At 39.7% G+C, this 26008-nt stretch overlaps 2 protein-coding genes across 3 annotated transcripts; both read left to right on the forward strand.

Annotated features, from left to right (window-relative positions):
• Positions 1–2836: 2836 nt before the first annotated feature.
• On the forward strand, positions 2837–5088 carry LOC116258500 (probable xyloglucan endotransglucosylase/hydrolase protein 28). Its single transcript, XM_031635666.2, has 4 exons — positions 2837–3106; positions 3197–3297; positions 3399–3607; positions 4287–5088. The coding sequence occupies exons 1-4, from the start codon at positions 2902–2904 to the stop codon at positions 4756–4758; spliced, it is 987 nt and encodes a 328-aa protein (XP_031491526.1). The 5' UTR covers positions 2837–2901; the 3' UTR covers positions 4759–5088.
• A 7532-nt stretch (positions 5089–12620) lies between these two features.
• On the forward strand, positions 12621–23195 carry LOC116258611 (RNA demethylase ALKBH10B). 2 transcript variants are annotated; one of them, XM_031635840.2, is made up of 8 exons: positions 12621–12828; positions 12939–14357; positions 18516–18637; positions 18798–18915; positions 21136–21255; positions 21327–21439; positions 21510–21664; positions 22153–23195. In XM_031635840.2, exons 2-8 carry the CDS (start codon positions 13646–13648, stop codon positions 22895–22897), a joined length of 2085 nt encoding a protein of 694 aa, XP_031491700.1. In that variant the 5' UTR covers positions 12621–12828; positions 12939–13645; the 3' UTR covers positions 22898–23195. The 2 variants fall into 2 exon arrangements, with proteins under 2 accessions (XP_031491700.1, XP_031491699.1); XM_031635839.2 differs by having other exon boundaries at positions 12621–14357.
• Positions 23196–26008: the final 2813 nt, after the last annotated feature.

Raw genomic sequence — 26008 nt, forward strand, 5'->3', positions numbered from 1 at the left:
TATGGTTTTCAAGTGGTTCTGCAATTAACAGTATGTACATCTGCTTGGGCTTCGATACTCTGGTTTAGAGTCGTGGAGTTTTATCATTTCCGTGTATGCTACATTGGTTCACTCGCAACTTCAAATTGCTGAAGCTTCTGAAAGTCATGTCAGAGCATCGGGGTTAGGTTCTTTTGCTCTTCGATACTCACTCCAAGTCTTTTTTGATGATTGGTTCGGACCTCAAATAAAGCATATTTGTTAACTTTCCAACTGCTTCCATGTAATCCTGCCTTGATAACAATGGCCATGGATCCTGCTGTATTATAAACTCTTGTATCAGCTGGTAAACAGTACTGGTTGGAAATTGGAATACGTTCGTTCCAACAGGAGCCCATAAATCTTTAACTGCTTCTCTGCCAAGCCTGCCTTTCATTGCAATAAACCATGGACTCCAGTGTCCCCCCTTCTCCCCACCGCCGCCTGTTTCTCGTGTCGTGAGCAAAGAAAGTGGAAATGGTGTGTGGCCTGTCATAATGTCATGGTGAATTGAGGAGCACGGCTGCACGGGGAATCTATTGGAACTTAACCACCAGATCATCAGACCTCAAAGAATCCCATGTACAACCAGAGAGAGCCAGGATTGTGTTCCAAACGAACTTTTTTTCTGTATAATTTTATCTTACCCATATTTTATTTTACTTTATTTTGCTTTTTTCTGACCGAATGTTACTTGTAAAAGAAATTCATTAAAGAAGAACTTTGCAGAATCCGGCATCCCTTCCACTCCCATGTCAATTTCCTCTTGTTTCTTTATAAAGAGGAGGAGGAAAAATACATTAATGGCCGTCAAGCATGTGAGACGACAATTAAATGTATGTATGTACTGAATCTCCCAGATACCAACGAAACGGCCTTCGGATTTGAACGAATCTCTAGTCAGAGTCAAGATCCCTCCTCGGGAAGTGACTTCTTTTCATCTAAATCTGAAGGATATCAATTATCAGCTGAATTTAGGGGCTTCGCGACTAAGAACGCCGTACAGAACTAGCAAGTAAATCAACCGGTTTTAATCCTGAAACAATGCGCAGAACCTGTCTTAATCCAGAAACTAGGACTCTGATGAGTAGTTTTAGGGACGCAGAACAAGCCAGATGTTGGTCTCTTAACACTGCAAAAGAAACGAAGAATGGGATGAAAAGATGGAACACAGATGAGATCTCCGCTTCTTATATACATAAATACAAGAATCCTCAAAGAAAGATTTTACCATCCACAACAACACTATTGCTTGATTCACTTTGCTCCAAAGAAGCAAAAAAAAAAATGCAAAACCCAATGTATATAATACTGTTATGTAAAGTTTAAGCAAGCTTCTTAGCCATACAATCCATGCATGAAATAAAGAAACTCCAAGTGGGCATGTGCTGCTCAATGAGCGTGTGACAGCCACTAATGATAGTACGATACTATAAGAACAAAAAGTTCTAAAATTCACCTTCCCCACTCATTCCACGCTTCATTAGTTTTCATTACTGAATAATAACAACCCTTATGCCCATATCAGAAATCAGCAAAATTAATATTCCTTCTTTTTTGCGCTTCCAGCAGCCGTTCATCTCCGGAGAAACCGATCATCAAGAAAACGAACGGCATCCCAAAGACTCTCTCTGGCTGCCGTAGATGTGGGCAGATGGACGGCACTTGAAAATGCGTCATACTTTTCCTCGTCTACCGTGTGGCCCACTCAATGAGTGCCGCTGGCGCTGACTCCTCACCGAGCTGGTCGGCACTTCCACTCTCGCAACTTAATTGTCAATTCTACCCTTCATGGCAAGGAAAAATGACACTTACGTAATGACCAGCGTTATCCCCAGCCCGGAGCCCAAGAGGGCAGGCGCCGCCCCGTGAGCTCCAGCGCAGACTGCGGACCGGTCTGGCGACGGGCAAGCCCTCGACGGTCACCGGCCTCGCATTTATGGCTCATTGGACCGGCCTGACTCCAAAAGGGCAATTTCGGTATCAAGTGATTATCCAACGCCAGGGGTGGGTCCCGTATCTAGCACTCTTCGCCGCTGCAAACCGGCCGCCGCTGGACAGCCACGCCCTGGGGAACGGCCTTTAACGTCTCTCGCCGAAGGGTGGGTGCTTCAGGTAATTGTGCAGATGGACATGAGGAGGGGACACTCGAGGAATTTTTGCAAAAGAATGGCCCCTTGTGGTAAAAGTGGTGAACACCTAAATTAACGGCGTCAAAGCTCTGCCTGCCGGCGAAGGCTCTCCCGCGCCGGAATTAACGGCGTCAGCCCTTCCCCGCCCTCGAGTGTGGATCCCACCTTTCAACGGTCCACCTCCTGGATGACGTGGCAACCAAGTTGGCACGTCAGCGCTTCGAAGTGGGTATCGGGATCTGCAAGATCCGACCCGGAAGAAGACGACAACCCTCTGACACGTGTGGTTCAACGGCTTTCGTACTCCACAGTGAGCGCTGCCATGATGACTGAAATAGCCTCGGTTGATCGCGGTATCAACTCCTATGTCCTTCCCTTTCACGCCTCTGGAGACGCAGTAGCGAAGCAGAATGACGAACTTACCCCGGAGACCACCGCCTCAAGACTGCGTACTTACGAACTAGGACATGTATGGTAATGACGCTTTCCCAAGGGCATTATAAGGCCTTTGGCTTCAACTACTCTGGATTAGTAAGACAAAGCGGATGGGATTAACGTAATTAACTTCTTTTTATTTTATTTTATTGTCAGCTATTAAAGAAACATCAAACGAAACAAGAAAACAAAGGACAGGACTCGTCAGAGGCACGAAAGGATCAGGATATAAAGCCTCGTCCTCTCTCTTGCTCCTTCGCTCTCTCTCTCTAGCTCTCTAAAAGGTCACTTTCTTTTTCCCGCTGAGAGCGTCTCAATGGAGAGTCGTCTTCTTCCCACTCTGATTCTTCATCTCCCCTTGGCGCTGCTGCTGCTCTATCACTCAGCTGCAGCTTCATCTGTGCTTCAGAAGTTGGCGAGTGTATCCTTCGATGAGGGGTACACGCACCTCTTTGGAGAAGACAATCTCATAGTTCAGAGAGATGGAAGGACAGTTCATATCTCTTTGGACAAATACTCTGGTTCTTCTCTCTCTCTCTCTCTCTCTCTTCCCCCTGTCTCTCTGTTTTTCTTCATTCTGTTCCTTAGTTTTCTTTCATGCTTGTTTGCAGGTTCTGGTTTTGTCTCTCATGAATTGTACCAGTATGGTTTCTTTAGTGCTTCGATAAAATTGCCGGCGGATTATACAGCAGGAGTGGTCGTCGCCTTCTATGTAAATTTATTGATCTCTTCTTCTCCTTCGTCGTCGTTTTCCTTCCTTGGTCTTTACTTCTTTTTGTTTTGATATGGATTTGGAACTGGGTTTTGTGATAGATGTCAAATGCGGACATCTTCGAGACAAATCACGACGAGATAGATTTCGAGTTCTTGGGAAATATCCGGGGCCGAGAGTGGAGAGTGCAGACGAATGTTTATGGCAATGGGAGCACCGCAAGAGGGAGGGAGGAGCGTTATGGCCTTTGGTTTGATCCCTCTGAGGAGTTTCATCGATACAGCATCCTCTGGACTGATACCCACATCGTGTAATTTCTCTCCCTCTTCATTTTTTTTCGCCTGCTTTCTTCCAAGGTGCTTCTGTTGGTTTTATTTCACATATAATATAGTGACCTTCTTCATTATCTCATTTGAAGCTTCATTCTTTTTTTTTCTTCTTTTTTATCCTTTTCCATGTAACACAGCAGGGCTGTTGAATATATTTTACTAGAAAGTATTGCTCTTTATTTTTCATGTAACAGAGTTCCCTCTGTTTTTGGCTTTTTAGACCTTTCCTCATGTGATGGGATACCTCATACCTGTTCTTCAAAGATAATTTGTCCACGAGTTTTGCCTTTTTTGAAAAATTTGATTATATATGTTTCCTAGTAACAATTTGACACCGGCCTCCCTGTCTCAATTCCTGATCATCAGCCTCCTTTTCTCCTTCCTGGTGACATTCATGTCGTTGCTTGTCTCCTTCCCATGTACAGGTCAATCTCTTGACTCTTGCAAATTTCAGTTACATACTCCACCTCTTTCTCAATCTCTTTTTTGGTGGGGAGTAGAGCCTTCTGTGTTCCTTCCCATGCAGAAAGCAGTTCTCTTTTCATTCCCCAAGAGACTTATTTCCTTTTCCTTCTTCCCCGTGTGGTAGAGCAATATCTTCTTCTTCTTCTTTGTTGTATTGATGATTTGATCATACGTTTTCGGCATTTTTTTCTCCAGTTTCTACGTCGACAACGTGCCTATTAGAGAGGTGAAGAGGACGGAACCGGTGGCCGGCGACTACCCCACGAAACCCATGTCTCTGTACACTACCATCTGGGACGGCTCCGAGTGGGCAACCTCCGGCGGCCGATATAAGGTCAATTACAAGCTCGCTCCCTACGTCGCCCGTTTCACCGATCTCATCCTCCACGGCTGTGCCGTCGACCCGATTGAGCTGCAACAGTCCGCCTGCGATGGTGCCCATTCCGTCCTCTCGGCTTTCACCCTCTCTCCAGAGGACATGTCCGCCATGGACAAGTTCAGGGACAAGCACATGACCTACTCCTACTGCTACGACCGTGTCAGGTACCCCGTTCCACTGCCGGAGTGCGTCCTCCAGCCGGACATAGCTGACAGGCTCGGCGAGACTGGGGCAACTAAATTCGGCAGGCGGCGGCGTCACGGCCGTCGACATCGCCGTTCTGCATGAGCCCTTGAATAAGTGCAGCACCACCAGGCACCAGCAGAAGCCATTCATGGGCGATTCTTTTCAAGAGGTTGAGATTGCTTTCACGTTTTGATTCATGGAACATTATGGTCTTTCGCTTCTGGGTTCTGTTGCCTTCACGTGTGTGTACATAAAAATTTATTAAGGTGTTGTTAGTTGATGGCTTTGGATTCCATCAAAATGGTCACCTGGTCTCTCTGCTTCCCTCTATAACCCATCTATTGTTGTTATTGTCTTCCTATGATTGTTTCTCAATGTACTTTCCCATCCACATTTTCCATTTAATAATATGACCATGACTGTGATAATTGAGAGTTGTGAGTTCCTCTGCGTGTTCTGTGAGAGAGAGAGACAGAGAGGGAGGGAGATGATGGTGCGGTACTGTAGATTCTATTGTGGATTCTTATTGATGTGAATTCATGGGGAGCTGGTGGAAAGTTGGGACCAGCTGAGGAAAGAAAGAAAGATATACATATCAATTTAGATAGAAAGATGACAGCTTAGACTCTGTGCTCCTACCTAACTGAGTGAAGTAGCAGTGACTGTGTTTTCTTGCAAGTGAGGGGAAAGTTTGTTCTTTTGCGCATCATTCTGCTTCGATCACGTTGATGTTGCGTGAATTTGGTGACATTTACTAGTTATCTTTACCAAATGGAGATTTTATTATTGGAAGGGACTGGGGATTTGAAGACCTTGTAGTTGAAGGAAGCTACGAGTACGTGTTGCTTGCCGTAATTTGATATATGCGTGTGATTATTAGCAGGGGCCACCAAAAATGCAAGAACACATCTGAATTCATTGAATTGACTGTGAGAAGAAAACAGAAGATCATTTTGTTGAAGAGTAAATTTCAAATTTGAAGAAACCGAAACCACCCACATGGCAGCAGTAATCTAACTCCATTAGATGAGCAAGTTCTTCACGCTAACGATGGCGATGACAGATTAGCAGCAAAAAAGCAATAAATCTCAAGTGAATGAATCTGGTAGAGAAGAATTTAAAACTGTAGCTGTCAACTTTGAAGAAAACGAAACCACCCACATGGCAGTTAGTCGCCTAAACTCCATTAAACCAGCAAGTTTTTCGCTCCAATTAAAATGCTGATGACAGATTAGCAGCAAGAAGCAATAAAATCGATTTGGGTGTGGTGGAGCAGAATTAAAAACTGTGGGTCCTCGTCAATCGACCAATTTGTGTTTGAAATATCAAGCAACAGATAGAAAAAGTTTGCAGTGGACCAAAGAATTTTTCTTTTTCTCCACAGCTCATGTTAGCGATGACTCTATCATCCACCAAGATTTTCCTTTTCCATGCACTCTCATTTAAGAATTGGTGCATCAATCTGCGGTCACTTTGCCGCCTTTCAAGAAGGCTCCACATTTCTAAGGCAGACATGCCAAAACGAAGGAAGACCCCATCAAATTTTTCTAAGCAAAAAAGTAGAAACCATAAATTATATTTTTTTAAAGTTGATTTCTTTATGTGTGGTTAGCAGATCCATTTCTGATTATGATTGATAAATTCAGCTTGATACTGGGATATAATGTCATTCTAAGTATATAAGGTTGGCATCCTGCCATAGTCATCCAAATAATATTTGTATTACTTTAGTGGAAAATGTTTTCATCGACAAATTCAATTTCGTTAATTGAAAGCTCAACCAAAAAAAAAAAAAGTAACCCCAAAAACCAAGAGGTCTCTCACCCCTCGAACTTCTTAATCACAGACTATAGGACCACGCATTCAGGGTCAATTTTAACTAGATTATCATATGACTTTAGTTTTATTCTTTCGCCTTTTCCCTTTCCAACAGCCCCCACATGAACCTGCCTTTGGGCATACTCAAATATATCACTAAAGAAGTCGGAAAAGAAAAAGCGAAGATGATTGAAATATTTCTTCCATGATTTTCACTACAGCAAAGCTTTTATTACATTATCAGATTTCTTGTCCCACAAGCGCTGCAACTGAAGAAAACTTCATGATGCTTTCATTTTCATGACACATCACATCTTCTTTCGACAAAATCATATATATATATATATATATATATATATATATATATATATATATATATATATATATATATATATATATATATATATATATATATATATATATATATATATATATATATATATATATATATATATATATATAATTGGATCTACAGAATCGAACTCGGATTCAAATGCCAATTCAGAGCCAACTTTGAATCTTACCAGCAACAACTAACATAAGATTCGACATTTGTATGTTATTAGGTTTGACTTAGGTTAAAATTCTAAAGTTTTTTGAGTTTTAGCATTAAAATTCTCATTTTGATGAAATGAGAATTAAGTTATCAAACAAAGTATTTTGATTCTAGAAATACAGGTTCATTCTTAAATCAAAATTCCGGAGTTGTGATTCTACCTTAGAGGATAAAATTATGATTTCAGAATTTTAGAATTTTTTCATCTCTCGTTAGGCCACATATCATGATGGTTTTAATTTATCGATTTTAGAATTTTAATTCTAGTTTTATTAAACACGTAGTTTTCAATTCTAGAATCAAAAATTCTAGATTGTCAAAAATAAAGGGAAACTAGAACTAGAATTTTCATGTTAATTTCAATTTGAAGTGGAATTTTGTTTCTAGAATTAAGCATGACCGGAAATCATGATAATAAACTTTCTTTACCAGATCCAACTAAACAGATCCGATGGGGTACTCCACTAGTTTCACAGAAAAGACCATTAAAAACAGGACATGGGTAACATACGCATCCAATAAAGGGCAAACAGAAATATATTCCAAGTTCTGGACCATGCTCCTCATCATAAAAGAAGAAAAGAAAAAAAAAAAAGTTTGAAGAAATTGCAGATGATTGTTTTTCCCTTGCAAGTTAATATAATGCTTTTGGCACATATACCTAAAGGTGAATCATAGAGAGCACAGTCGGAAATGAAAGGGATGTGGGGAGAGTGGTCATGATAATGAGAATAATGAATTGAGATGAGGGGCAGAAGGTGGCAATGATGAATGGTCCTACGAAGAGGCGCTTCATAATGAAGAACATATTCTTGGCTTCAAAGAGAGAAATATATATATATATATATATAACAACAACTGTGGGCAGATGTTGTCACAGGTGGAGGACTTTGCTCTAGTTTTGTCCCTTTGAAAAGGACACCTGAAAAATATGTTTGATGATAATATTAAACAAAGGGCAAATTGACAACATTTCTAAAATAAATTTGCCGAGTCTTGTCATATAACTCATAAGAAAAATATTTATGAATTGTATTATACTTAAGTCAAGCCAATCATGGCTTTCTTCACCTTACTGGGGCTTCAAGTTGAAATAGGTCAAGAGTTAAAATGCACATAGTTTGGTAAAGATTCCACCAACCCAAAATAAGGAGGATGTTTGAGCAGTGATATAAAAGACCATGTCAACATGCGCAGGGGCGGAGCGAAGGGGGGCCTGGCCCTACCTCAAAAATTTTTTTTAAAAATTTGCATGTAAATTTTAGAAAATTTCACTTGTTTTATATAAAAAAAATTTGAAAAATGATATTTGGGTCCATGTTAAAATTTAAAAACTTTCATTCGGCGCCTCTCATAAAAACTTTCTGGCTCTGCCCCTTAACATGCGTGAGGCATCCACCTGTACCAAACCGTTTCTTTGGCCGTAGCTACTATAAAATCAAAGTTATTTGATAACATTTTGTTAGTATACCAGCCGATAAGGGGTCTGCTACATAAAATCATGATCCTTAGAGATTGTTTCGCCGCAGAAACATCATGTAAATGTTTCATAAATCTATCCTAAAGATTGGAGCAGGTTCATGAGTCTTACTTGTGTCATAGATGATTCCGATGTATCAGATTTATTCAAAGAGTTCATGTAGATCTGACTAGCTAAACATTTAGAAATTTTAAAAATCAAAATTTTGTTGTTGCCATGAGTTTCCACTGGGTAATACCAAGTAATTGCGATAAGCATCCCTCTTTTTGTAGTAAATAATTTCTAAAATTAGGAGAAAATTAATGCAGATCTGTAAACACTCAATAGATGCTAATGAATTGGAAAAAAAATTAAAAATATATATTTAAAGTTTGAGCAAATAACAAATCATTCCTCACTTTTTAAAGTTTAATAAATACTCGTTAAACTCTAATTAAGAAAATCTGTAAAGAGCCGCCTGCTGATAGAAAGCATTATTTTTGTATGTAAGATGACAAAAATATAATGCATCTACACACCGATTTCATCCTTTTTCTCACAATGGACTTTATTTTTCTCCTTTCTTTTTATTTTTGTAACTCCCATTTTCCCACAAAAGAAAACGACGGTTTGAATAAAATGATTCTGTGATTAAGATTGCAATAAACAAAGATTTTCGATCTGCAGAATCTAGCAAAAGTTAGGCAATTGGACTGCACCGGCCCTACCATGTGCACTGAGGTCACTGAATCGAGTCCCACCATTAAAGGTCCCTTTCACATCACAGTCATTCGTTTAGCCGTCAGTATGTGTTCCACTTGCATATAAATGTCTGTTTGGAAGCCTCAAAGATGGCCTGAAGATTATTCCCGATACCTACACTGTCAACATTAAGTTTATATAAATTAAATCATGATTTTGATATATGATTTGGGAAATTACATAAGAACAAATAGAAACTCTGAAAAATCGAAATAAGAAAAGGAAGGTTTTTTCTTCTAAGTTTTATGATCAGAATGTGTTTCGTATAGAATGATGAAAATATTTCAACTTTTGAGATAGATTCACGAAACACTATATTATCGAACCTACTTTATATATGGGGCAGGTTTATAAAATAGTAATAAGCTATTACTATTGCTAAACGACGATGCATTAAGTATCAAGTGATTATCGTGATTATTATATTATATATTGCATTTTATGTGTTTTTTTTTTACTTTTCTAATTACTTTAGAAATTAAAAAAAAAACAAAGAAATAAGTTGATATAGGCTGTGATGTATGTCCGTCCATACACCATATTGGTTAGCAAACCGAAATGGCATCGATTTCGAGGTAGTAACATAGACTTCTTTGCCATTGGAAGTTTTTTTTTTTTTAATTTAAGCAAATCATCTCACTCAATCATTTAAAAATGAAGAATTTTAAAATGTGGCCACTGGAAAAAAAATTCTGAATAATGTGTAGGACCCATGTTATAACTCTCTTATAGGACGCCAATAAATCAAATTTTATGTGCATTCAAGGAGAGAATGTCAAACAAAAAGAAGGCAACTCAATTATTCGCCTAGCCGTTGATCACTACATATAATTAATTTATTAAAATATTATCTTGAGAATCTAACCTGATAAATTGATCTTAAGAGTAATTTGGGGAGAAATATTTATTAAGCTTGTCGTTCTTTTTACTTTAACAACGTTTTTTAATTAATAAAAAAAAAAGAATGGCTCTTATAACATCAAAATTTTGATAATAGAAAGATAATTTTTTTACAAAAAATATAATATCTAAAGAGAAATGAACCCTGGATATATTCTTAACTCCAAAATTGAAAAAAAAAAAGTTATAGTGCCGCATGAAAAAGAAGTTGTATAGTAACAAAAATGAAAACGTTAGTGGAGCAGTCGTGCTGCCTATTTTTATCGATAGGTACATCACTGTGGAATTATTGCGCCTACCGTTCACGGCGTCGACCTAATATGATTATAAATACCAACTGACAACGATGCTTAGTCCCTGAAAAAGCATAAAGAAGGATCAACCTCCCCATATAAAATTTTCCTCCCAAACTTCAATGCATTTAAATACTAGCGGCACTGCACATAAATGCCTCCCCTCCTCTTCATTTTTCTATACTCAAATCTCTTCAACACAGTATTATATTTCACAAAGTCAAGCACTTATCATGCACAAGATATCAGCCATTCATCATACATATTAATATTATAAGGCACTGAGATTGGCCTGATGACGCCCCTTACACATGAGACAAACATTCAAATATAGAGTCCCAAAGGTGTCAGTGGGTCAGGCTTGTGCTGGACCAGGAAACAGATCTGGATCCAATTGAATTAAAACAATGCCAAAGGGGAGGGTCTGATCTAAATCCACGGTTCTGAGGATCTCAAACTCGAAACTATCAAATTCCCGTCGTTTAGATTTATTTGGATCCATAGCGTTCTATACGCAATGACATAAGGACACGATCTGTAACAAATTTAACTTGGTAGACAGCCTCGAATGCTATGTTGGTATGACCACAGCCGTGACCTCATCAGTTGGAAGATGGGGGGTTGAGCCACATCATATTGCATTCCACAACTTCAACTAAGGCACCTAATTTTTGCCCATAAAAAACATAATTACCATGTTTTAGTACCTTTTCAATACTTGGGGCTTTAAGTTTTATATTTCCTCACAAAGAAAGGCATCAAAGTCTCAACGACCAATACAATTCTATATTATCAAGTTTCTTGATATATATATATATATATATGGAGGTGACGCATTTTATCTTATTTACTACCTTGGGACAGAATTTGATGATATCACCAAGACGTTCTTGAATAAATAGATGATGTCAATATAGACTGAAACTAAACTATTAGTTTATCATGCCAACTCAATCTCATCTAGGTAAACTATCACAATGTTGCCACCAGTCTTGACCTAGATTGGACCCGGACCCAGATCCCACCCTGGTACTGTAACATATGAACCAGAGATGGCCTGAATAAAGAAAATCACCATCTTCTTACATCAACAACATTATAAAAAACTACGGGTCATAATCTGGATCCGAGTTTGGTAAGATCCTGTGGGAAATAGTTCAGGTTATTCGCTAATATTAAATTGAGACATCGTCCAATTTAATACGGGTTGAATTCGAATCTGATCCGATTTGTTGGGAAAGCCTTGACATCATTTAGGAATGTAAACAGATGAATATATCTAATTACTGATTTGATTTTGAACCAATCTTATCATGATCTTTCTAAATGAGTTGATTCAAATTCAATTCCATGGACAAATTCGCCTCAATTGTTAACTTTCTTAACAGTAATTAATCCGTTTTATCATTTTATATCAATTAGTTAAATCTTTTTGACTAATTCGCAACCGATTCAGGTCAATCGGCCTTTACAAACTGTTTCCAACCATTTAGTTGGATCCGGTAAACACATCTAGTGTCAATCACTAAATGGATTTGGATCTGACACATAATTTCGTAGCTGAATCCAAATTCGCATACGATGTCAGACTGGGATCTGATAAACAGGGATCCAAATTTGGCGAGGACCACCAGGAAGGAACAGTGTGTCCCATTCAACGAAGGAAATCGAGTGCCTAGAAAGATCGTGAACTTGGCTTTGTTTGAAGCGTCCCCCCATGTGATACTGCCTCCAATGATTCGTTTGGCCCACAAAATTGAATGCTAAGTCACAAGGGACGTCCCCTTCCTCTGGCTGTGCGTGCGTCTCCTGTGTTCGGACTCACCGGACTCACACAACCACTGTTGATATTAAAAAGAAAAAAGATTTACTAAAAGCAGTTTCGCACCAAATATATTGAACCACTTTTTTGAAATATTTGCAACATTTTGTGTTCTACGGAAAATTAATCACGAAAAGTGTTTTAATGAGGTAAAAAAAAAAGGGAAAAATCTAAAACGGGAATGATCACGGGGCGGCTTTCAGCTCCGTGTGAAGGGGGACGGGGCACCGGCCGAACCGGTTACCCACGCGGGTTCGGTCGACCGCATCAACGGGCTCGCACTGCCTGCTCCCGGTCACCCCGTGGACCCCGGGGCAGTTTTAAGAGTTTTGAGTGGAGCTTCTCAGCAACCCCCGGGACCCTCACTCTCTCTCTCACACACTCTCTCTCCTGTGCGTGTGTGCCTGTGAGGAGGAGCTCTAGCTGTGGGGAAAAGCTGCCATCGTCGTCTGCGTCCGTTGCGTGCTCAGAGGGCCAACCCTTCTCTCACACAGCTCCACCTCTTCTCTCTCTTTCTCTTATTCTCGCTACGTTACGGCTCCCCGCCCATTCCACTCGTTTGGTAACTATTTCTTCCGCCTGCGTCGTGTGTGCTCCTTATTCATTCCATTCCTTTCTGTACCGCTCTCTGTCTCTGTCGCTCGCGGGAGGACTCATCTCCAAGATTTTCAGATCCGTCGCGTTTAAGATCGGGGCTGTTCTCCAGATCTTGGAGGCCGAGACGACGGAGTGAGCTGCGTTTGGCTCTGCATTTGGGTTCTCCGGTTGATAATTTTTAAAGAACAGCGGGGCGATTCCGTTGCTGTAGCTTCTTTCTTTTTCTTGCTTTTGTCTTTTCTTGTGTTTACCGGCCGAATCTCGGGGTCGCCTTCGAGGAACAGTGGCCGGAAGCCGTTGGTCGATCTAGATTGGCGGTGGATCGGGCAGCCGGGAGCGATCCGCGACAAGCTGCTGGTTACTTCATCCAGATATCGAGTGTCTTATTTTTCTTGTACTCCGATTCGGCTGTCCGTTCAATTGAACCATTTGTCTGCATTTGGATAGTCGGATCCGGATGAGGAGTATTAGCTTTCGAGGGTTTTGTTGGTAAAAATTTGGATCGTCCGAGCAGGCTCTGTAATTCGGTCTGTTCATTTTCTTGTGTTTTTGGAGAATTCTACTCATTAGACCATTAGTCGTGCAAAATAGTAGATCTGAGGACGAAGGATCGGCCTGCTCGGTGGAAAAGAGATTGAGTTTTGGGTTAAGAGTGGCCGGAGCATCAAAATTGGCCCTGCAATCAGGAGTCTTGGTGTCAGATCGTTGGACCGTCCGTCTAACTACGAGTGGCGAGGGATCCGTGTGAAATGCGATTGGGATAGGTCTGATTTTGCTCGATCATGCCATCCGGAGATGCAGCGATCAAGAGCGGTCCACGCGTAGGCATTCCAGATAGAATGCAGTTTCAGAGCGGCAATGATGTTCACCAGCGGCAGTGGTTCCCCGACGAGCGGGACGCCTTTATCTCTTGGCTAAGGGCTGAATTTGCGGCAGCAAATGCAATCATCGACTCCCTCTGTTATCATCTGAGGTGCATTGGGGACCCAGGAGAGTACGAGGTTGCGATTGGGTGCATCCAACAGAGACGGTCTACATGGACACCTGTGCTCCATATGCAGCAGTACTTCTCAGTGGCAGACGTGGTGCACTCTCTTCAACAGGTTGCTTGGAGAAGGCAGCCCAGACATCCGGATCCATCCTCAGCAGCAGGCTCCTATCTGCATCCGAAACCAGAGCCCAAAAAACCTTCTCTGCAAATTGTGGGCGGAAGACATGGTAACAGGAGCACGGCTGTGGAAAATGCAAGGGAGAATCATGGGGCGGATGCAGATTCACATTCTGCTAATCAAGAAACGTCATCATCATCTGTTAGTACCAAAAAGAGCTCAGCCAATGATATTTCTGGGGCGGAAGTCAGTAAGCCTGAGTCTGCGTCTTCTGGGCTGAGCGTTATCTCTTCTGAGAATAATGAAGGAGCAGAGACGGAACAAAAGGGAAGCAATGACGTGGTATTAGAAGCCAATGGAACAAAATCTGGAGATGTTAGCGAAGGTAAGTGAATGAACGTTCAAGGTTTAGATCTTGGTCCTTTCAGTTTGTGCGATTCATTAGTATCATTAAGGGATCGCGATAATCAAAATTAAAAAAAGTAAAAAGCGACTTTATTGATTTTTTCTTACACGTCAGGATGGGGTGTCATAAGCGCCTTCCAAATTTTACCTGTAGTTCCACGCTGCTTGCATGACGACATCCTGTCCTATTCTGTTCTTTCTCATTTTTATGAAGGGATGGTATTAGGTTACACAAGGCGCATATTCCATTTCTATAAGTCAATTATATGCATTTCTGATTATTGAATTGGTGGGTTTGATTATGCACCGGATCCCATCAGGCGTGATGCAATTCAGCCTGTTTCTAGTGAAATGGTGCTAAAAGGATGCAGAATGTCCTGTGGCGATAGATGGATAAACCCTGAGCCAGATTACAGCTTACAAACGGTGGCAACTTTATCAAACTGAATGTATTAACTATTAGAATGTTACAAATCATGGGGAAACCCGTTTTGTAAAAGGTATAAAAGAACTAAATTACAGAACCTCAGGAAACAAAAGCGACAAAGGCAGGGTGCTACACTGCCAAACTTTATAATTGTAAACCGTTTTTTGCAACAGCAGCTTGTGTTATTTTTGTTTTATTGGAGTGGAATCGTACAATATTCACCAACAAGGCGTGAAAGTGGATCTAACAGAGTTTCAATATGCATAATTTATATCTTTATGCTTCCTCGCAACATCATGGCCTCCTATATTTGGTGATCCTGCTTTCTGTAATGCAGAAAAGATTCTGGCTGTACGTTTTTTCTCAAAATTTTCTAGATTATGTGGAGGCACATTCTTGTATGCAGAATTTACCTGGAAGAAAACCATTTATCTCTTGTTAAATGAACTCGGTTGGCTTTTTTGAATTTTATAAATAACATTTTTAAATACTAAAAGTATTGGGTGGCATGAGAAAAAGAAAAAAGGTACATAAGGAAAGTATCTATTAAGAGTAAATATTGGACTTAGTTGGTACTAAATTAGTAATTTATCCTTGCCAAAACTAAAATTAAAGTGAAGTTTGAACTGATATTTCTAAAAAATTGTTAAGAGAAGCTAAATACATTAGGACTTGGCTGTTCAAATCTCTGACCAATTGACTGATTGGCCTTGTCTGTTGTCTGGTGACTAGGCTCTGGCCTGAAAGTCATCCATGCCTAGTTGGGCAACTAGTCTACCAAGTAGGTCAATTGTCGGTGGTTTGAGATCACAAAATTTAAATTTTGTTGGATTCATTTTCGCCTTTCCTTTAAGTAGGATAACTTTTAGACAGCTAAAAAACTGTTATAAACACCTGCAGTATTCTTACTTTTTTAGATTCTCTGTGATCGTTTGGTATATGTGGTTTACTTGACTCATAAGTCATAATGATATTTTTGTCTTTTATTACTTTTATCTCTCTAATTGTTCTGGTGTTTTACACTTCTATATTGATTTTATCTTAGTCAACTAACATGGACTGAGTCGACTGACTAATATCCTGACTTGTCATTTAGGGCCTTGATGGACCTGTGTCCAAACATCAAATTTTGGTAACATAGTTTCAGATTGAGTGATAAGGAGCAAATACATGGATGATGCTTATGGGAATGAGTGCGCTAGGAAGAAAATGTTATGAGGAAGTCAATGATGCTATTGTGTTCTCCATCTTAAATTTCATTACTGGCATGGGCGGCTGAAGAAAACCTTTGCCTTAGTTCACAAAATTGGAGCTTGAACATAGCTTAGCCAAGCCACTGAACTGACCAGTTGTGACTAGGGTTTGAGTTGGATGAGTAAATTAAAATTATGAAACTAATAAGAAGTTATAAAGACACAAACATGTTAATGGGGATGCACACCACACACACACACACACACACATCTAAATCGTATAATCTTATATCTTCATATACACTGTTCATTTTTATATAATTATATCACTAGCATATTCTGCGCATTCTTCGTAATTGATGTATGTAATTTATTAATCGAATGTTTGTTAATATTTAAAGATGTCTGCGCAAAGTGTACATGGTTGGTTCTTTATATTCTGTATATCCTATATGTGTGTGTGTCTGATGGATAAAATAGAGAACATGTATAAAACATAGAAACATGTATAGAAAAGATTTTTAGATTACTTGTATATTGTATGTAGATTTCTGTAACTTTGTACAGACAAATGGTTCTTTATATTCTACATATCCTACAAATGTATTATCTATTTTCTATTCTCTGTGTATATGAATATATATGTGTATAGGTACATATACAATCACATATGTGTATATATTAATGTATAAATTTATATTGTAAATCCATGTAAAAAGACATGTTTTAAATTTGTGACTAAGATTCTATAAAACTAAAAGTTTTGTAATCAACAATCACAATTTATTTACTTTATAAAACTTATCTTGTATATCCAAAAACTACAAACTTTATGTTGGTTTTCATAGTTGTGGTATAGAAAACACATTTACATAGTTAGTTTTTTCGTCAAAATACAAAAGTATTTGACTGAGTGGACCAGTTGGCTGGTCCTTACTAATTTCTCTCTCTCTCTCTCTCTCTCTCTCTATATATATATATATATATATATATATATATATATACACACACACACACACACACACACACACACACACTATATGTATGTATATCTTGTAGATAAATAAAGAACATATACAGACCATATCAAGTATGTTTGTATACACAGTTCAATGCCATGTTAAAAGAGAAAAGTGCAAAAAATACACCAGAAGAGGGTGAAAGCATCTGTTGAACAACTATTTCTATAGTAGGTTGTCAAAATTATAGTTGGTCAATGACTAAGCAACCCTAGTTGGGTGACTAGACAACACTAGTTGCTGGTGACTTGCTTGCCCAGGATTAGTTGTCAAAATAGTGATTTGTCTGACTGACTAGTAGCTGGTTTAATATCTTGGTAACTCAGCCAACTTACAGACAAGACTTCGGTCAAAACCTGGTTCGCAACCCTGGACACTTATGTCACATAGGTACGGGTACCAGTGCCGGTGCGAGTATGGTCTATTTCCAAAAAACTTGGGTGTGGGGGTATGGCCGTATATATATATATATCAAATAAACAATATATAAAATATATATCAATAGATCTTGCAGTAGTGTTTTTAAGAAACCTATGAAAAACTTTAAACATATGGACAACCGAGCAGCCCCTTCGATAGTCAAATATGAACATCAGTCAAACTTTCACATCCAAAACACAGCTCAACATTGTGGAACTTGAATCTAAGCACTAAATGCTGAACTGGAATGTCTCAGTTACAGAAAATGCAGGATTTAGGCACCAAATATAGAAGATATTGGAATGGCTCAGCATTGTGGAGCATGGTTGCACATAAATGTAAAAGAGAAAGGGTAGACAATGTGATTTTCGAAGAAGAAAAAGAAAATTAAAAATGAAAAACCAGTAAAAGAAGAAAAACAAAAATACTACTAAGAACAACAATAAAAAAGAAAAAATAGTTCATGCAGGAAGGTCACCAGAGGTCGCTGGAGTTATTGCTCAGCATACAACGGTGAGAAGAGCAAAACAAAACCCACAATTCTGTCGAGTTTCTGTGTTTTTGAAAGAAAATATGAAAACAAAAAAAAAACCTTAAGTTTTTGACGAAAATGGACTCGGTCAATATTGACCGAGTCTGTTTATAGACGGATACGAACTTGGGTACGTTGACTGTACCCGAGCCGTGTTTGAGGGCGTACTCGTACCAATGTCGCACCCAACCGGTACGGGTACTCCACCAAAAATAACGTACCCATGTTACATAGTTGGACACCAAGTCAGTGATTTCTCCAACCATGACCTGTACTTTCCCATTGTTGACTTGTTAATCTGGCTACATTGCGGATTTTTTTTTACATGACAACATGTATATGTAGATTGTGTTACAATTATCGAATAATTCAAGTTTGTATAGGCTTTAAATTTGGATTTCTTATAACTTTTTTGTCAAGATTATTTTGCTATCTTTGTTCACCTTACTTTCTCAAATTTTTTCTGTATCTATTGGAATCTTATCTTAGAATTGCCATCTGTTGATTGGGAAAGGTATTTTACATTTTAGCTTGATTATTCATTCAGGTCATCATAAAAATGATGTTCAAGAGGATGATTCTGACATTAAAGAGAAACAAGAGGACAAGCAAAATGGTGTTCCAATCCCTAAAACTTTTATGAATTCTGAAATCTTGGATGGGAAGGCAGTAAGATACTTTTCTCATGTCTGTGATTATGTTCCTTTCACTCTTTAGTAGGATCCTTTCTACAAATTTCTGGAGGGGCTAATATTCATTTCCCTTTTTACTACATTCTAGTTGATAGGGCTATAACTGGGGCTAATATTGAAGTTTTTGTTGTGATTAGATAAATATTGTTGAAGGGCTTGAACTATATGAAGACCTTTTTGATAGCTCGGAAATCTCAAAGCTTTTCTCATTGGCAAATGAACTTAGAGCTGCCGGTAGAAGAGGCGAGCTTCAAGGTGAGCCAATTCTCTTTTAATTTTGGCTTCAATTGTACTTTCTTTAGGCTCTTCACGTTCTAATGGCTTAGATTTTGTTTTTGTTGTGCTGGTGAAGAAAGAATTTGTGGTGAAATGATGTAATTGGGTTGAAAATTTCCCATGAAAATGTTATGCTTTGCTCGTGATGTCACTGCAGCTTCTTCTTCTTCTTTCCATTCTTTGTTGATTTAGGCATCAAATGAAGAAGTTGTCTGCAGTATCTAGTTGGATTCTTATCTTGATAGAAGATAAGCAGGTATTAGGACTGTCTCCTGTTTATGTTTTGAGTGGAATCTGGGCTGATTAGTAATGATATGCTGGCGAAGGCTAAAAAATGCACTTCTGGTCCTTTTGTTCAACTGTGATTTTTATTTGCTTCTTGTACGTTTCATAACCCATGCTTTAGCGGTGAAGAAGCATGAAAAAAACAGTGGGCATTGGTTTGCTTTATTAAAGTGCTGGACAAGGAAATGTAGTATCATTCATCCATTGGTTCTTGGAGGACAATTGGCAGAGTATTACACTATCTTGTCACGAATTATTGTGATTGCACTAATTTAAGGCCTGTAATGCTTTCTGTTTATTGGTTTGGTTTTTACTTTTTACCACCCTACTGAGTGTACTTTGTATCATGTTTGCTCTCTGCTGGTTATGGGATCATATTTTATCCTAGCTGAATCATTCTGAGTACGTTTGGGGGCAGGATGCAAACTCCCATTTAGTTCTCACCTTCATTTGAATTCTTTTTAGGACAATATTGATTTGTATGGCTTCATATTCTGTTCAATAACAAATTCCTCAAACTTAGACCGTAGCTATTTTTTGGCAGTAATCTCCTATTTTGTTGTATTTTGCATGTACTGGGGCATTTGAACAAGCTATTTTCAATTCTGTTATCGGAAGTTATTAATGCATAGGTTTTCTATATGAATGACTATTTAACAAACAGACTTTTGTCCAGCAAACCTATCCTGTGACTTCTTGGATCCAAGTAGACCTTTGGCCTGCATCATTTTGTTTCCATCTTGGATGTAATCATGCAGACCAATCAGGTAGCTCTATCAAATAACGACCCTTTAGTGGAATGCTAATATTTACCATCAATCTTGTACTTGGTAGTAAAAATACAGAGAAATGACTTACATTCGTTAGGAAGCATGGGTGGTGACTTATAGTGAAATATAAATAACAATCGTAACAACAAGCATGTCAGTCTGGACTACTTTTGTGCCAAAAGGCCCATTTTTGTGTGCCCACTTCATTGTTGTTAGAGACCTAATACGGTGGAACCGGCCATGAACTGGTGATTTCTCAACAACGACAATAAGATTAGGCCAATGACCTTTTACACTGCTAAGCTTCTGCTCAATCCTTCGCCTTCCGAGGAACAGAGCGCTTGACTAGTATCAATTTCGATGTGTAAGTGGACATTGCAGTAATTCCAGGAGGAAACAAACTGTAAGTGGTTGCTGGATTGTTGTTCGTTTATTGTTGCTCTTTCCATTGTATCTTTGGTTTCATTTTGTTGTGCATGTTAAAAGTTACTATATGAACTATATGATATTCTTTTTCTATGCTGCATTCCCCTTCATCTGGCCTCTTGCTCTAAATTGTCACGCTTTTGACATTTTGATTCACGAAAATATTTGTCTGTAATACTATGACTGCGGGAAGTCTATGAGGTTAATTTCTTGTTCCATATTTAGTCGATGTCTACTGGATCGGTAGCAAAAATTTTCAGCAATTTTTATGCCTTTTTTTTGTAAGCAAGGCACTTGGTGAGGTTATTCATTTAAATTTTATGGTGTTGGATGTTGTCACATTTTTTTGTTCCTCATTTAATAATTTCTGGCAGCTAAAGTCTCACTTTTATCAATCTCGAAAGTTGTTGATTCACCTACCAAAGAAAATGTAGGACGCGTCATTGGTGTCCTGCCTATAAGTCCAAGTAGAACCAAGTATATCATGTGTTCCCCTTTAGAAGCTTTAGTCATAATAAAGCCATCTGCCATAAGTTTGATGTGTACATTTTGTTCAGTATCTAAGAGTGCCATGTACCTGGACCATTAAGTTTGTGTTTATTTTGCTGATTCTATAAATATGGTGACACGAAGATGTTCTCTGCTTGCCGTTTATAACCTTTTCCTGGTGATAGTCTCATTAGTGCTTAACAATGTTTGGGGTAATAACTCTAAGCAGGACAGACATTTGTGCCTTCAAAGCGGCCCATGAAAGGCAGAGGAAGGGAAGCACTTCAGTTTGGTGTTCCTATTATCGATGGACCTCCGGAAGACGATAAAGGAACTGGGACATCAAAAGGTAAGATCTTGCTCAACAACAATTAGTTAAGGTGGCATATTTTTTTTTACGAACCTTTTTTGTCACTTCAGATCGCAAGGTTGAGCAAATGCCCAGTGCACTGCAAGATATTGCTGATCGATTAATCCAATCGCAAGTGATGAATGTAAAACCAGATTCTTGTATCATCGACTTCTTCAATGAGGTAGTACTTCTTATAGCCTTACATTTGAATACATGCAAAAGTTTATAACCTTTGGATACTTGATTTGTAGGGGGACCATTCTCAGCCCCACATGTGCCCTCCATGGTTTGTACGACCATTCTGTGGACTGGTCCTGACAAAATGCATTATGGTTTTTGGTAGGGTGATAAATATAGATCACCCTGGAGATTACAGGGGCTCTCTGAGGCTTTCTTTATCGGCAGGGTAAGTAGTGATTTTGTTTCCTTTCTGCAAGTACTCCATTGTTGGTTTTATCTGCTCTCCATGCTTCTCCTTAGATCCCATGAAGCTGCATCCATCACTCAAAGCCGTTACCTACCCTTTTCTAAGAAAAAGGTTGAAACCAATGTGCTTGATACCTTTATCCGCATATATTTAATCCAGTAGTCAGACACATTTCTTCTTCTGCAAATTAGATAAATAATGATGCAAATGGCAATTGGAGATTCCAGCTTCATTGCAGGTAATCATCCCAGTACTTGATTAAACTGGTGATCTGACTGGCTTCTCTAGCTAATCTTTTGTTCTCGATTATAATTTTCCTTAGCAGCCTGTTTCATAATTTAGATGGATAGAAAGTGCGAAGAGACTTCATGGTTCGGAGAGATAAGGAATCCACGCATGTGTCACATTGACCGAGTGTTGATTGGGAGTTGCTGGTATGTGTTGCTAATATGAGGGTCCTCGTACAGGTCTCTACTAGTTATGAAAGGAAAGAGTGCGGATTTTGCCAAACATGCAATCCCTTCCATCCGGAAGCAGCGGATCATTGTGACCTTTACCAAGTCACAGCCAAAAAGATTGCTATCAAACGACGGGATGCGCATTCAGTCATCTGTGCCACCTGCACCATGGGTGCCAACCCCACGGCTGCCAAACATGATTCGTCATCCAAACCCTAAGCACTACAATGCCGTTCCCTCAACCGGCGTCCTGCCCGTGCCACCGGCCCGTCCGCAACATCTGCCTGCAAGTGACATGCAGCCAATCTTTGTAGGTGCATCTGTTGCACCAGCAGTTGCTTATCCACCACCTCCCGTGGCAATGCCTGTGGCGACTACCGGATGGTCCTCAGTCACAAGGCCGCCACCACCCAGGATGCTGGTTCCCGGGACCGGAGTTTTCCTTCCTCCAGCTGGACCTGGCCACTCTTCATCGCAGCAGCAGGGTGGTGCAGCCTCAGGTGAATCAAGTTCTCTGGCAGAGCCTGCTTGCGAGAACCAACCACAGAACGGGCAGCTACCCGAAAGAAATAACGACAAATTGAATACAAACCTACCAGAGAAGGTGGAGCCTAAAGGTGACGGACTCACCGGAAAAGGGTCGAAGCAGGAGAGTGAAGAAAATATGGCTTGTGTTGGCAAGGCAGAAGGCAAAGAGGAACAGAGCGTCGGCAAAAAGAAGCAGGGTGGCAAGACAAGCGGGCAAGCCAAATAGACGGGCAACACACACATTCGCCATACATTCTTTTTACTTTCTAACACGTGCTTTGCGGACAACTGCAATCTACAGAGCTAGGGGGAGCAAGAAACCAGGTGTCAAGAGCGGCAGAGTGGATGGTGCGCTTGAGCTATCGGCTCCCTTTTTATCTCCGTCTCACTCTTTATCATTTATGTGACTTCTGCCTTTTGTTTTGCATTCGTTTCCGTTACACGGGGAGAGGGAAACCAGGACTACCTAATTTCTTGCTTAATTTAGAGGAAGAATGAAGCCTTCCGATTTTGACTGTTTTCCACGTCTTCTCTCCTCTAATCGGTGCATTAATTTACGTGATCCCTTGATTTACAACAATACATGGCTTGTGATGGGTTTTCCTTCTCCGCCGCACCCGGAAAAGCTGGTTTGCTAATTAGTAATTTAGTGCGGACTTCTGCCGGTAAATAGAACTGGCTATGTAGATGGTAGTAGGAGTTGTAAAAGAATGGGCTCAGTCCTAGCCAAGAGGGATGGTCTACATATTCTTTCTACTTTCCAAAACAGTTGGTTCTATTTCTTGTCGTCTGAACGAAAACCAACGCCCCAAAGGCCTTTCAGATGCTACATATGACGATCCTTTCTCCAGTAGCATATTTTCAAGATAGCCGCTTACCATTTATAGTTCCACAAATCAGCCCACCTCGGCTTGATATGCATTTATCCTTCCATGTAACCGCCATTTAATAACCCAAGTCACTCACTAAGTAGTGATATCACGAAAAAATAAATAAAAGAAATAAACTCTCAGTTATGGGATAAGCATGCCTCTCTCCTCTGCGATCCAGTGTTTACTTCTTGGATGGTGTTCGATCGGTAGAGTCGGGAAACAAGCGAACTGAGCTGAACACATGTTGAAAACTTCGAGCACAGTCCATGAACTTACTACAGCAGCTCAAACTCAGCTCATGTTCATCACAGGACCAACCTGAGTCTGTTCAATATGTCTTGTGAACTGTTTCATTGAGGTAACAAGCTGAGCTTTAACTCGATTCAGGCTCGAGTTTGAGGTTGCGAGTGCACTTTGAGTGATAAAAAAAAAGCATTATCGCTACAATTAAATGCTGAAAACGTGAGTTGATTTTTGCTCATGAATTATGTGAATCAGCCATAAATTTAAAACCATATCAATATGACGTAAATTAACTTGATAAACTAAAGAGAGAGAGAGTGTATATATATATATATAAGTGTACAGTATGTAAGAATGAGCTATACACATACAATTCAAGCGACTCATTTGACTAACAAACTTAATCATACCAAACTTGAATCAGCACAACGTATTCATGCTCAACAAATTAGTCGTATAGCCAACCAGCTCATGCTTATCACATTAACTTGTTGAACCGATTTCAGTCAAGTTAAACGTATGGTTTCAGATCGTTTACAGGTACTCGACTGGCTTGTTCCAACGAAAAGATCTTCTGGATAAAGCAGGAAATTATAGTCACTGCCATCGTTGCTAAGAAGAAGCATCCATAGTTGGTCCATTCACGTTTACAAATTAACCATGCACTTTCTCCTGTGGGAGAAAACGGAATGGTCGTTACAACTCTGTTAACTTGCATCAAGAGTTTCAGGACGAAGGCTTCTAACGACTATGATGAGTCCCAAGGATTTTCCGATTGAACACGGGCTTGGGTGGAAAGGAAAAGGCAGTAAAGAATAATGAATAAATAATAAAAAAAATGGTGGCCAGCCAGTCTACCATTATCGGCTTCAATAATTAATTCAGTTTGAATAACGGTCACTTCCTTATCAAAAATTGTGTTTCGAATATAAAGGACTGTATTTTAAAGTCTACGCAGGGTCCAACGAATCAGCCATGCACAGATTCTTCTTAGACGGCCATCAAACTATCATGACCTTCACTAAAGTCTAGAGAGGAAGAGGACCTAGGCTCCTTGCCTAGTTCTGCAAAGTTCACATTGTAGGAATCCAGTGCAGAAGCCATTAAATTCCATAGATGTTAGCTCCTAGGCCTGGTTCGATCCGGTATTGGTAGAAGGGCATGGGATTGGAGGTGGGTTCAGCAGGAGTAGAGGAACTGTGGGGGCTGCTGCCATCACTTGCCTTCCGATTTTAACTGACTAATTAAATAGCTTGCTGTTGAAAGAGCCAGCCTAGGGATATGGGTTCAACGAGCGAATGTTTGCATCCATGATCTTACCTGGTTGCGACCGGCCTACTTAGTCCCTTCAAAGGTGGACCATTCGACACATGAGTATTTTGATGCTGAATGACCCGGATCATTACTAGCTTGACTGTTCTTATGTCATTACGTTTTAGGTGTCTTTGTGTTATTGGTTTTTAATTAGGGTTGCCAAAGTTGTTAGTTGTCTTGATTCCTAGCTTTTTTTTTTAAGAAAATAACCTAAGCTGCTAAGAGGCAGATTAAGATCCATCGGACAAGGACTCGAGCCCAGTAGGAGAGTGGGCTCGGTCATTTCATGCTGTCAACTGGACTTACCAGAGCTGATCAAGAATTGGCATGTCTAGGATATGGCTTTTGATGTAGTGTGCTTTTAACCCAAGTCATATATGGCCTTAACTCTATTTTTAACACTGGATTATGCTCTCGACTGGACTTAACAGAGCTGATCAAGACTTGGCTTGTCTAGAATATGGCTTATATATGGCCTTCATTCTTACTTTTAAGACTAGAATGGCAAGATTGATTCAAGTCATCCAAATGGTACTTAAATTGTTTACAAGATGGATCAATGTGGGATAAATATGTGAGAGAGAGGGAGAGAGAGAGAGAGAGAGAGAGAGGTGTAAATGAAACTTTTAGGATTCATGTGATCTTCATTGGGCAAGTACCGGCTGCTTCCCCACCTTGTTGCACGCCATTAAAGAGTTTGTTGCTGAAGTCCACTAGGTCCTTACGAAGTTTCTACCTTTTGCTTGGTCAACGTTAGGGCCCTAGGCATTAGGCTCTCCCATCCACATCTCATTTATGGGGTAGAAGATAAAAGAAGAAAAAGAGGTACCATTCAACAACGGAAATTACAGCAACATGGCCTCTTCTTCGTCCCAGCCACAACGCAGTCCTAGGCCGCTAGCTACTTC

Source organism: Nymphaea colorata, chromosome 8, assembly GCF_008831285.2.
Source record: "Nymphaea colorata isolate Beijing-Zhang1983 chromosome 8, ASM883128v2, whole genome shotgun sequence".
Taxonomy (NCBI): Eukaryota; Viridiplantae; Streptophyta; class Magnoliopsida; order Nymphaeales; family Nymphaeaceae; genus Nymphaea; species Nymphaea colorata.